A 13,260-nucleotide genomic window follows, 5' to 3' on the forward strand; every position below is an offset into this window, starting at 1 on the left:
AGAATTATGCAAACCATGTCCTTAAACATCACTGCCACAAATAAGCAACAGGTTCAAAAGAGGCCATGACCAAACTGAGGGGGAGACTGCTGCTGACCAGGCAATCCCACCCTCTATAAAAGAGGCAGCTCTGAGCTACTGCATTAACTGAACCTCCATCACAGGTGAGTGTATTCACTTTGACCTCAGTTTTTACAGTTCTTGATTAGTCAGTGAAGTTAATGTGTTGTTAATTACTTAATTGCATATTGTCCAGAATTCTATGGGAGAGTTACCTGGGTGGTAGTCTTGACTAGAAATTATTTCAAAATAATTTTCTTGATATACTCCTGTCACATTTAAGAAGTAGGTTCCTGCAAAAAAAAAAAAAAAACACAATTTGTTGATCATTAAGAGCAATACTATTCCTCTGGTAGCGAGGGCAGTTGAGGGGATGGAAGAGTATTTTGATGGTTTAATGATTGACTTTGACTTTAATGATTCAATTCATTACAGTTTGAATATATTTTATAAGTCTATAAACATTTTGCCATCTTTACCCTCATCTGTTTTCTAATTAGGTAAATTTCCAAAGAAAAATTTGAAATTAGAAAAACAATCTGAAACAAGTTATTGTACTCATGTTTAATCATGTATTTACAGGATCTCCCAACTCCACCAGAGACTCCAACGCTCAGTTGTTTTCAGAACCAGCTGAGGTAAAAGATTTCACCATAAAAAACTTTAAATCTCCACAATCAGCTGGGCAGAAGACCATAGCTATGTCACGTCAATATGTTAACACTATTGTGGACTTCATCTTTCAGTCTCCACTGAAGTGCCACCATGAGCACAGACGCAGAGATGGAGGCCTATGGCCCAGCGGCCATCTACCTCCGCAAGCCAGAGAAGGAGAGGATTGAGGCACAAACGTCTCCTTTTGATGCCAAAACCGCCTTTTTTGTGGCTGAGCCTGCGGAGATGTACCTCAAGGGTAAACTTACAAAGAGAGAGGGTGGAAAAGCGACGGTGGAAACAGACTGTGGAAAGGTAAGTGATTCATTTTACTTTTTTCAACAAAACTACTCAATCGATTTCCATCTAAGACACCTTGTATATACAAGGATAGGATTAACATTTATTTAAAACAATATCTTGGTAAAACATTCAGTGAACTATTTGTTTCTCATTGTATTTTAGGCTCAAACTGACACTGTGAACAACAATGTGATCCATGTGATGAACTCTTCTGTTTGAAGTTATTTCTTAGTTAATTACGTTTTACTGTATTTTCTGTTCAGACGATCACAGTAAAAGAGGATGACATCCATCCCAGGAACCCTCCCAAGTATGACAAAATTGAGGACATGGCCATGATGACCCACCTCAATGAGCCTTGCGTGTTGTATAACCTCAAAGAGCGTTATGCATCATGGATGATCTACGTGAGTTTCCACACTATACTAATTTAATGTATATGTAAATGTGTATAGAGTATGTGTACCTAAATGGAAAACAAACAAAATCTAAATAAAATCACACTATGTTTATGCTTTTTACTATTACAGACCTACTCTGGGTTGTTTTGCGTTGTCGTGAATCCCTATAAGTGGCTTCCCGTATATGATGCTCAATGTGTAGGAGCATACAGAGGCAAGAAGAGGATTGAGGCTCCACCCCACATCTTCTCCATCTCTGACAATGGCTATCAGTTCATGCTCACTGGTAAGATAAAAATATCAGTGTTGGAATCTAAACACACAGAGGTAAAATCTTCCATTGATATTTATTAAAAGAAAAAGAAAAACTCATGTGAAGCATTCATGTTTGTGTTTCAGATCGTGAGAACCAGTCTATCCTGATTACGTGAGTATAAAACACACTATCGTGCTATACCTTTATTAAATTAATGACAATGATGCAAAATCTTGATAATATGTCCCTTGTACCCCAGTGGAGAATCCGGTGCTGGAAAGACTGTAAACACTAAGCGTGTCATCCAATACTTTGCAACAATTGCAGCTATTGGAGCTAAGAAGACTGAGCAACAAGCTAGCAAAATTCAGGTAATATTGGTTGTGTAAGATGAAAGTGTTTGTCAGAGGAAAGTTAATTTGTATGTATAGCTCATGTAATTCAAATCTTCTCTTGCAGGGCTCTCTTGAGGACCAAATTGTTGCAGCCAACCCTCTGTTGGAGGCCTATGGTAATGCCAAGACTGTGAGGAATGACAACTCCTCTCGTTTTGTAAGTACTGGAGAAAATATCTTGAGACCGTTTTCATTCCTACATTTCAAAAAAACTGATGATATTGATGTTCTTGCTGTCTAGGGTAAATTTATCAGGATCCACTTTGGCACTACTGGCAAGCTAGCTTCAGCTGATATTGAAACATGTAAGTTTCAACCATGGCATTCGTCAATATCCATTTAAATTATAATCTAGGCTCTGATAAAGTTACAATATACTGTAAAACAGTAGGTAAGTTTACAATTTAACTTTCTTCTTCTTAGATCTGCTGGAGAAGTCTCGTGTCACCTTCCAGTTGTCTGCTGAGAGGAGCTACCATATCTTCTACCAGCTGATGACTGGCCACAAGCCTGAGCTCTTAGGTATGTAACTAAACCAATTTTAAATAAAACTTTTAACAATATCAGAAAAAGCATCAAACAATACTATGTATTTCTACTGTCCTTCTCTAGAGGCTCTTCTGATCACCACCAACCCCTATGACTACCCAATGATCAGTCAGGGTGAAATCACTGTGAAAAGCATCGATGATGTGGAGGAGTTCATTGCAACAGATGTAAGACAACAATTTAGTTAAAGAGATAGTATACAGGTAAAAAAATGTTTCACATACCAATTACTTTGCTTCATTTACACTGCAGACTGCTATTGACATCTTGGGCTTTAATGCTGAGGAGAAAATCGGCATCTACAAGCTGACTGGAGCTGTGATTCATCATGGCGGCATGAAATTCAAGCAGAAGCAGCGTGAGGAGCAGGCTGAACCAGATGGCAATGAGGGTAATTTCTAAAATAATACACTCTTATCATGCAAGCTTTCTGGTGTGTAAGATACTACACAAGTCAGTGTGTATTTATAATCCATCAGGAATGGGTCATGTTAATGACCAAACACGCAAACAAAACAGTCATTCATTCATATAACTTATTCTTTTTCTCTCCATCAGAGGCTGATAAAATCGCCTACCTCCTGGGCCTGAACTCAGCTGATATGCTGAAAGCTCTGTGCTACCCAAGAGTCAAGGTCGGCAATGAGATGGTGACCAAAGGTCAGACCGTCCCACAGGTAATAAAACAGAAGTTTGGTGTTTGGAAAGGGAAATATTTACATTTCCAAATAAAAATATCACACTCATAAATCCACACCTTAATCCTTATATTTAGGTCAACAATTCTGTCAGCGCTCTGTGCAAATCCATCTATGAGAAAATGTTCTTGTGGATGGTCATCCGTATCAATGAGATGCTGGACACAAAGCAGGCAAGACAGTTCTTCATTGGAGTGTTGGATATCGCTGGATTTGAGATCTTTGATGTAAGTTTTAGAAAATCAACCTTTCTGAAAAATTCAAAAGTTCAAACTTATTTTGGCATGAAATTAAATGTTTTTCTATAATTACAGTTCAACAGCTTGGAGCAACTCTGCATCAACTTCACCAATGAGAAACTGCAACAGTTCTTCAACCACACTATGTTTGTCCTGGAGCAAGAGGAGTACAAGAAAGAAGGCATTCAATGGGAGTTCATTGACTTCGGTATGGACTTGGCTGCCTGCATTGAGCTTATCGAGAAGGTAACATACAACTTTGTTAAATAAGATAGATTTCTCGATTCTAGTACAAATGTTTGCTTCCTCAGGTAAATTTTTTTCTTACCATGAAATGTAAATTCTTCTCAGCCAATGGGCATCTTCTCCATCCTTGAAGAGGAGTGCATGTTCCCCAAGGCCTCTGACACAACTTTCAAGAACAAGCTGCATGATCAGCATCTTGGCAAGACCAAGGCCTTTGAGAAGCCAAAGCCTGGAAAGGGCAAAGCTGAAGCTCACTTCGCCCTGGTTCACTATGCTGGTACAGTGGAGTACAATATCATTGGCTGGCTGGACAAGAACAAGGACCCCCTGAACGACTCAGTTGTTCAACTTTACCAGAAAGCTTCAAACAAACTGCTGGCCATGTTGTATGCAGCCATGCCTGGAGCTGATGGTAAGAAATAAAAGTGAGCAGAGTTATCAAAAACTCTGTGTACCCAGTACAGATGTTTTAACCTCCTATTTTCTACTGTTGAAGATAGTGAGCATTGTTGCCATCTCTTTTCATAGCTATTGGCTGCTTACTGAAAAGTGGAGTTTGGAAAGTTACAGGCAGTGCAATGACTTTGTGGTGATAGGTAAAAAACGATGTGTCTGTTTCAATTGAGTTTGGCTGAGTAAAAAACAGGTAACTTCTCTGTGGTAAAATATTCATTTAGGTAAATTTTAAAAAGTGAAATCCACATTCCAGAGACAAAAAGTTATAACAGTTACTGCTGTGTAATCCAGTGCCAGTAATAGAAATCAATATTGTGCAGCTGGTTGAAATTGAAATTGAAAAATACACATTCAACACAGAAGAAAACTTAAACCACTTACTGCAGTGTATTATTATTATTATTATTATTATTATTCGGTACCATTAATAAAATGTCATGTTTTGCAAAATAGAGGCTGCTGGTGGTGGTGGCAAGAAGGGTGGCAAGAAGAAGGGTGGTTCCTTCCAGACTGTGTCTGCTCTTTTCAGGGTATGTATTCTTTCATATTGTTGGACAACAATTAACAATCTCGTCTTAAAATAATGATGAGCTATTATTTTGTGATGCTCATCCACAGGAGAACTTGGGCAAGCTGATGACCAACTTGAGGAGCACTCACCCTCATTTTGTCCGCTGTCTGATTCCCAATGAAACAAAGACCCCAGGTAAGAAGCGCATAACCCAGATTTGTGCACTGTTTGTGACATGGTCATGTAAAGAAATGTTTTGATACAATGAGTTTGCAATGTGCAGGTCTTATGGAGAACTTCTTGGTCATCCACCAGCTGAGGTGTAATGGTGTGCTGGAGGGCATCAGAATCTGCAGAAAGGGCTTCCCCAGCAGAATCCTCTATGGTGACTTCAAGCAGAGGTGACTGCAGTTTTCATTATAAGCAAGTCAAGTTAATTTCAGTAGAGGTATTCGCATGGTAAACACCAAGAAAAAGTGGGAGGAAGATAAAAGGAACAACATTATTTTCTGTTGTAGATACAAAGTATTGAATGCCAGTGTCATCCCTGACGGACAGTTCATTGACAACAAGAAAGCTTCAGAGAAGCTGCTGGGCTCCATTGATGTGGACCACACTCAGTACAAGTTTGGACACACAAAGGTTCATCCTCAAAGACTACAGATTTACTTGTATGGTTGTCCTGTTATACCCATATGCACTGAATACTCATTTGCCCCACTTGACAATATAGGTGTTCTTCAAAGCTGGTCTGCTGGGTCAGCTGGAGGAGATGAGAGATGAGAAACTGGCTGAGCTGGTGACCATGACTCAGGCTCTCTGCAGAGGATATGTCATGAGGAAGGAGTTTGTTAAGATGTGGGAGAGGAGGTAGGATTATTTTACTGTACACTAAACTGTACTGTCCAATTATGTAGTTGATATATATTTTTTCAATTGTTAGACTTAGAAGTTCTGCAAAATAATGTTTCAGAAGAAATGACACTTTCTACATCAATCTCATTTTCCAGAGAATCTATCTACTCAATCCAGTACAACATCCGTTCATTCATGAATGTGAAGAACTGGCCATGGATGAATCTCTACTTCAAGATCAAGCCTCTCCTGAAGAGTGCTGAGACTGAGAAGGAGCTGCAGCAGATGAAGGAGAACTATGATAAGATGAAAACAGACCTGGCTACTGCCCTGGCCAAGAAGAAGGAACTGGAGGAGAAGATGGTTTCCCTGATGCAGGAGAAGAATGACCTGCAGCTCCAAGTGGCTGCAGTAAGTAGGAAACCCAGGAAGTGTAATTCTATTACATATTTGCTTCACTAATTGTACCATGCTGCTTAAATTCGTTCAGATATCTAGGTGAGATAAGAAGAGGCCAAATACCTTCACTGACTTCGAATACCAGAGAATATATCAATCTTTTCAAACTTTTAAACTTATTGTATGTTCATTATGTACAATAGGAAGTCGACAACCTCTCTGACGCTGAGGAAAGATGTGAAGGGCTCATTAAGAGCAAGATCCAACTTGAGGCCAAACTCAAAGAGACAACTGAGAGACTGGAGGATGAAGAGGAAATCAATGCTGAACTGACTGCCAAGAAGAGGAAGCTGGAGGACGAATGCTCTGAGCTGAAGAAAGACATTGATGACTTGGAGCTCACTTTGGCTAAAGTGGAGAAGGAGAAACATGCCACAGAAAACAAGGTTTGAATTATTTTAAACCCACATTCATTTAAACACAGACCATATGAATATAATGTGATGGAAATAATGCATCTTTCACATCATTTTAGGTGAAAAACCTGACAGAGGAGATGGCATCTCAAGATGAGTCTATTGCCAAGTTAACAAAGGAGAAGAAAGCCCTCCAAGAGAGCCACCAGCAAACACTTGATGATCTTCAAGCAGAGGAAGACAAAGTCAACACTCTGACCAAAGCCAAGACAAAGCTGGAACAGCAAGTGGACGATGTAAGAAAACAATTGTTTCAATTGTATCTTTCTATTGTCAAGTAGCTTGTGTTTTAATTGATATTCCATGATACAAATTCAAAATAATATATACTGCTTGTATTGACACACTGTCATTTGAATACCTCAAATCACTTATTATTAACTGCCATGTGATAGCTGGAGGGATCACTGGAGCAAGAGAAGAAGCTCCGCATGGACCTTGAGAGAGCCAAGAGGAAGCTTGAGGGAGATCTGAAACTAGCCCAGGAATCCATAATGGATCTGGAGAATGACAAACAGCAATCTGATGAGAAAATCAAAAAGTAAGGTTTTTGATTTAGGTTATTAATCCTCTTTTCAGCATCTCAAACATTACACTCCAACAACAGTACAAACTGTGACAGTGAAAGCCTTCTTTGTATCCTCATCAAGGAAAGAATTTGAAACCAGCCAGCTCCTCAGCAAGATTGAGGATGAACAGTCTCTCGGTGCTCAGCTTCAGAAGAAGATCAAGGAGCTCCAGGTGACATATCCAACACACAGTACATACACTGTTATATGCATGCAAATCAGACTCAATAAATCAAAAACAACACATTACATTCAAGTCAATAAACCTTCTTTCATCAAATGTAGGCTCGTATTGAGGAGCTGGAGGAAGAGATTGAGGCTGAGAGGGCTGCTCGGGCTAAGGTTGAGAAGCAGAGGGCTGACCTCTCCAGGGAGCTTGAGGAGATCAGTGAGAGGCTCGAGGAGGCTGGTGGAGCAACAGCTGCTCAGATTGAGATGAACAAGAAGCGTGAAGCTGAGTTCCAGAAGCTGCGCCGGGATCTTGAAGAGTCAACCCTGCAGCACGAAGCTACCGCATCAGCTCTCCGCAAGAAGCAGGCAGACAGTGTTGCAGAGCTGGGAGAGCAGATCGACAACCTCCAGCGTGTCAAGCAGAAGCTGGAGAAGGAGAAGAGCGAGTACAAGATGGAGATTGATGACCTCTCCAGCAACATGGAGGCTGTTGCTAAATCTAAAGTGAGTCGTTTGTTTAAAGATTAGGTCTTTGCCTTTGTTATGCTCAGAAACATGATCTCTAACCAATAAATATGGCAGCTTTAAATTTAGAAAAAAAACCTCAACATACATCATGTTTTGTTGTTGATAGGGCAACTTGGAAAAAATGTGCAGAACTCTTGAGGACCAGTTGAGTGAGCTCAAAGCCAAAAATGATGAGAATGTTCGCCAGCTCAACGACGTTAATGGACAAAAGGCAAGACTGCTGACAGAGAATGGTGAGTGTCATGGAATAAGAACAACTGATGGAAGTTATTAATGAGAATTTTGATAATAAAAAATCTCATTTATACATTGTCATTCAGGTGAGGCCTCCCGCCAGCTTGAAGAGAAGGAAGCTCTTGTTTCCCAGCTGACCAGAGGAAAACAGGCCTTCACTCAGCAGATTGAGGAGCTTAAGAGACACGTTGAGGAGGAAGTCAAGGTAAACAAGTTTACATGCCCTGTTATTAGATTTTAACAGGGGGTATATTCTTTTTTTCAAAGTCATTTGTAGTCATTCAAAATATGTACCATAATACAATATTAAGATTTAAAAGATCAAATCTCTGCTTTTGCTGGATAATGAAAAGAAACATCAGCATGACATGATGCTGAGTAGCAAATATGATAGATGCAGAAGTAGTCTTGAGGATTCAAAACTAAATGACTACATCAAAATGATTAAACCTAAGAAAAAGTACTCATTTACTATTTCTTTTTCCACTTCATAGGTGTGATACTAATGTTTTGTCATGTTCAACAGGCCAAGAATGCCCTGGCCCATGCAGTTCAGTCAGCCCGCCATGACTGTGATCTGCTCAGAGAGCAGTTTGAGGAGGAGCAGGAGGCCAAAGCTGAGCTGCAGAGAGGAATGTCCAAGGCCAACAGTGAGGTGGCTCAGTGGAGAACCAAATATGAGACTGATGCTATCCAGCGCACTGAGGAGCTGGAGGAGTCCAAGTATATAATCCTTTCTACTTTTTCACAAATAAATCCATTTTTGCTATCTTTGTTCACTTAAGCACAAACAATTCCTCTTGGCTACAGGAAAAAGCTTGCCCAGCGCTTGCAGGATGCTGAGGAATCCATTGAGGCTGTGAACTCCAAGTGCGCCTCTTTGGAGAAGACCAAGCAGAGGCTGCAGGGTGAGGTGGAGGACCTCATGATTGACGTTGAGAGAGCCAATGCTCTGGCTGCCAACCTTGACAAGAGGCAGAGGAACTTTGATAAGGTAAATGGTTAAATTGGTAATCAACACCAGTTTTATAGTGAGAAACAAGCACCTTTATTAATAAATAGTAATTTAATTAATATATTTTGACCTGTACAATTCTAGGTCCTTGCAGAATGGAAACAGAAGTTTGAGGAGGGCCAGGCAGAGCTGGAAGGAGCTCAGAAGGAGGCTCGTTCTCTCGGCACTGAACTGTTTAAGATGAAGAACTCTTATGAGGAGGCTCTGGATCACCTGGAGACCATGAAGAGAGAGAACAAGAACCTGCAGCGTATGCCAATCTTACTGTATTTAATGTAACGATCATAGTCATTGTAAGGGTTCTTCTTTGACCTCTAGTAGTGTAGTGAGCAATATTTGGTCGTAAAAGCACTGACACATATTTCCAGATGTAATCTGCATGTATAGTTCTAACTATATTTGACTTTGGTTGCTCTACAGAGGAGATCTCAGACCTGACTGAACAGATTGGTGAGACTGGAAAGAGTATCCATGAGTTGGAGAAATCCAAGAAGACTGTAGAGACTGAGAAGTCTGAAATTCAGTCAGCACTGGAGGAAGCTGAGGTAAAATCTTTTTAACGTCATTGGACCACTATGATAAAATACATGGTTAAAATGTAACCATGTATTCACTTTGAATTTGTTTCTGCCAAAAATACCCTTTGTTGTGTTTGTGACTTTTTAAGGGCACACTGGAGCATGAGGAGGCCAAAATTCTCCGTGTTCAGCTTGAGCTCAACCAGATCAAAGGTGAGGTTGACAGGAAGCTGGCAGAGAAGGATGAGGAGATGGAGCAGATCAAGAGGAACAGCCAGAGGGTGATTGACTCCATGCAGAGCACTCTTGATTCTGAGGTCAGGAGCAGGAATGATGCCCTGAGAGTCAAGAAGAAGATGGAGGGAGACCTGAATGAGATGGAGATTCAGCTGAGCCATGCAAACAGGCAGGCTGCTGAGTCCCAGAAACAACTGAGGAATGTCCAGGGACAACTCAAGGTAAGATTTGTTTGATTATTAAATGTAAAAAAAATGTTTTTAAAAAATCAAATGGAAATTATGTACATTTTCTTTTCCTCTGTTCAATGTCAGGATGCCCAACTGCACCTTGATGATGCTGTCAGAGGACAGGAAGACATGAAAGAGCAGGTTGCCATGGTGGAGCGCAGAAATGGCCTGATGGTGGCTGAGATCGAGGAGCTGAGAGCTGCTCTGGACCAGACAGAGAGAGGACGCAAAGTGGCTGAACAGGAGTTGGTTGATGCTAGTGAGCGTGTCGGACTGCTTCACTCTCAGGTGTGTTTTCGTTAATTCACAAGAATTGTATCTAATCAAAGATGTGAGGCACATACCAATAAACACTGTCTATTCTTGGTCAATATTCAGAACACCAGTCTTATGAACACCAAGAAGAAGCTGGAGTCTGACCTCGTCCAGGTTCAAAGTGAAGTGGATGATGCTGTTCAGGAAGCAAGAAATGCTGAAGATAAAGCCAAGAAGGCTATTACTGATGTGAGTCTTGTTTTTATGTAAATACTGCTTCAAGAAATACTTGTTTACACTTTATTAATTATTAACTATCATTATTGTCATTAATGTCAAGACTAAAAATTAAATTTCTAAACTGTGCATCATTTCAGGCTGCCATGATGGCTGAGGAGCTGAAGAAGGAGCAGGACACCAGTTCTCATCTGGAGAGGATGAAGAAGAACCTGGAGGTCACAGTCAAGGACCTCCAGCACCGTCTGGATGAGGCTGAGAACCTCGCCATGAAGGGTGGCAAGAAGCAGCTCCAGAAACTGGAGTCCAGGGTATGAACTGTATATTATTTTTTAATATGTAAATTGCACTTTTAATGCATATTGTAATAAATTCAGCTTTTCTCAGTACTAAAATTTTTGATGAATTATTTATCATCATATCACAGGTACGTGAGCTGGAGGCTGAAGTTGAGGGTGAACAGAGACGTGGAGCTGATGCTGTTAAAGGAGTACGCAAATATGAGAGGAGAGTGAAGGAGCTGACATACCAGGTAATTCACTTCACACAAAAAAACAGTACTGAGTAAGTCTCTACTCTTTCAGTAACAAACCTTTATCTGTGTAGACTGAGGAGGACAAGAAGAATGTGCACAGACTTCAGGATCTGGTGGACAAGCTGCAGCTTAAAGTCAAGGCCTACAAGAGACAGGCTGAGGAGGCTGTAAGTCAAATGTTTTATGTGCTTACATATGAGAAGGTACCATATATATATATATATATATATATATATATATATATATATATATATATATATATATATATATATATATATACATATATACATATATATATATATACTAAAATTAAAATGGACAACATACTCTAACTCCAATCCCTTCACAGGAGGAGCAGGCCAACACCCACATGTCTAAGCTCAGGAAGGTTCAGCATGAGCTTGAGGAAGCTCAGGAGCGCGCTGACATCGCTGAGTCCCAGGTCAACAAGCTGAGAGCCAAGAGCCGTGACACTGGAAAGGTAACCGCTATGTAGTCATATTTTACAGAAAATTACTATGTGGGCACTTTAACAAAAATGTATCTTTAATAACTTTATTTATTTACTTGCATAGAGGGTGTAGAGATGTTGATATTGTAAATTCACACATAAAATTAACTTTCATGACCACATTAGATAGATAGCTTAAATGTTCGTCTTACATGCTTATTAATTTTATTTTTCTTCCTTTTTTCTAGTCTGACATTGCTGAATAAGAGACACCCTTTTAGAGCCTTTCAACAGAGACTGCATAAAATATGAACAAACTGTTGAATTGTCTTCCTAAAATGTCAATAAACTTTATCCTGATGATCTCATATTTACTCTGTTGTATTTAATCTTTCTTTTATCTCAGGCAGTGTTCAACACTGCAGTTGGGTAAAGTTTCATCAGTTTACTTGGCTGGAATGTGTGTGGTTGTTTGGCAGTTGACTGCTTGGTTAACTGGGTGGGGAGCTCTTGCAGTTCAACATTAACATTTTCTTTCCCTCAAAATAATAATCATTTATACCCACAGGGCAAGGTCCAGTCAAGTCTAGAGCACTATTGCATAGTGTTCTCCAAAGGTGCTTTTATAGCATCATCAGGTTCAGACATACAACACCATTTTGTACCTTCACATTTTACTGAGACAAAATATAGGCTTCAGGACCACACTTATTTCTCATTCTCAGCTGGATAATAAGTATTGTCTACACTTATCACTAAACCATTAACACATATATGTTCAGCTTTATACATTACATGGAATTAAATATTTAATTTATAGATAGAGAATACCTTTAATGAATCTCAGACCTTGAATATCATCATATTGGGCAAAACGAACAGAACTGCAAATATTTCAAAACTGTATTTGCTTGAAACTGAGTTAGAGTGTTGAGTTGAGTCGAGTAATCAACATGCCCAAGATGGTCCAATCAGCTGACTTTGACCACTTACTTGCCATAAATAAATAAAGACTGAGTTTTATTTCAACGTTTGACTGGGTAAATCCAACAATGAGTGCAACAACAACACCACATGCTTCACTGTATCTTCCCCATAACCGTATTCTCACTCGGAGCTGGTATCCTCTTGGTGTTAAATAGGAAAACTGACAAAATGCAATGAAAGTTGATATTCAGGATAGTCCAAGTGAGGAGCTAACTAAAACTGTTAGAGATGTAAGACTGCCAAAGCCTTTTCACAGCTGCCAGCATGCCTTACAGACTTGAAAAAACTATTGTTATCACAGTAAGAAGACAAAGTCAAAACATCTGTGCATATATCAAACAAAGGCTTCTTCAAACACTTACTGAAATCCTCATCCATATCAGCCAACTATACTGTATTACGCATATGTACCACCACACTGAGGAGATCATTTGCATAAACAGATAAAAGCATTCTTTAAATCAATAATCTAACAACAGTTAGTTTATACCAGTTTTTACAGTATACCACCCCCACACACACACACCACCACCAATCTCCCCCCCCCCCCCCCCAAAAAAAAAAAAAAAAAGTTTTTTTTTTAAAAAACATGATTATGCAAATATCTGGAGGTCATTTGGAGGCAAATGAGCCATTTATATATTCTCTGGAAGTTACTGTCATTCATTTACTGATGGCAGAGCCTGAAACATGAGGCCAGACCTTCAGATGCCTTTCTATTTTTGCTCATGCTGTAGGCCTACAACCTTACCCCAGGGAGTCATCAAGAAAAAAACACAGGCCTCTGTCAAAATC

General features: G+C 39.7%; 1 protein-coding gene across 1 annotated transcript; it reads left to right on the top strand.

The window, feature by feature from the left end:
• Positions 1-825: 825 nt before the first annotated feature.
• On the top strand, positions 826-11,842 carry LOC141018931 (myosin heavy chain, fast skeletal muscle-like). The gene is made up of 39 exons (XM_073493683.1): positions 826-1,029; positions 1,281-1,424; positions 1,548-1,704; positions 1,818-1,845; positions 1,934-2,045; positions 2,134-2,226; positions 2,311-2,374; positions 2,493-2,591; positions 2,682-2,785; positions 2,871-3,009; positions 3,177-3,295; positions 3,394-3,543; positions 3,631-3,801; positions 3,907-4,213; positions 4,711-4,787; positions 4,876-4,963; positions 5,052-5,169; positions 5,287-5,410; positions 5,502-5,638; positions 5,779-6,034; positions 6,226-6,468; positions 6,558-6,734; positions 6,894-7,039; positions 7,149-7,239; positions 7,353-7,742; positions 7,873-7,999; positions 8,087-8,205; positions 8,527-8,723; positions 8,811-8,994; positions 9,100-9,265; positions 9,436-9,560; positions 9,683-9,991; positions 10,085-10,288; positions 10,379-10,504; positions 10,633-10,803; positions 10,920-11,024; positions 11,099-11,194; positions 11,377-11,508; positions 11,727-11,842. The coding sequence occupies exons 1-39, from the start codon at positions 826-828 to the stop codon at positions 11,742-11,744; spliced, it is 5,817 nt and encodes a 1,938-aa protein (XP_073349784.1). The 3' UTR covers positions 11,745-11,842.
• Positions 11,843-13,260: the final 1,418 nt, after the last annotated feature.

Source organism: Pagrus major, chromosome 23 (assembly GCF_040436345.1).
Source record: "Pagrus major chromosome 23, Pma_NU_1.0".
Taxonomy (NCBI): Eukaryota; Metazoa; Chordata; class Actinopteri; order Spariformes; family Sparidae; genus Pagrus; species Pagrus major.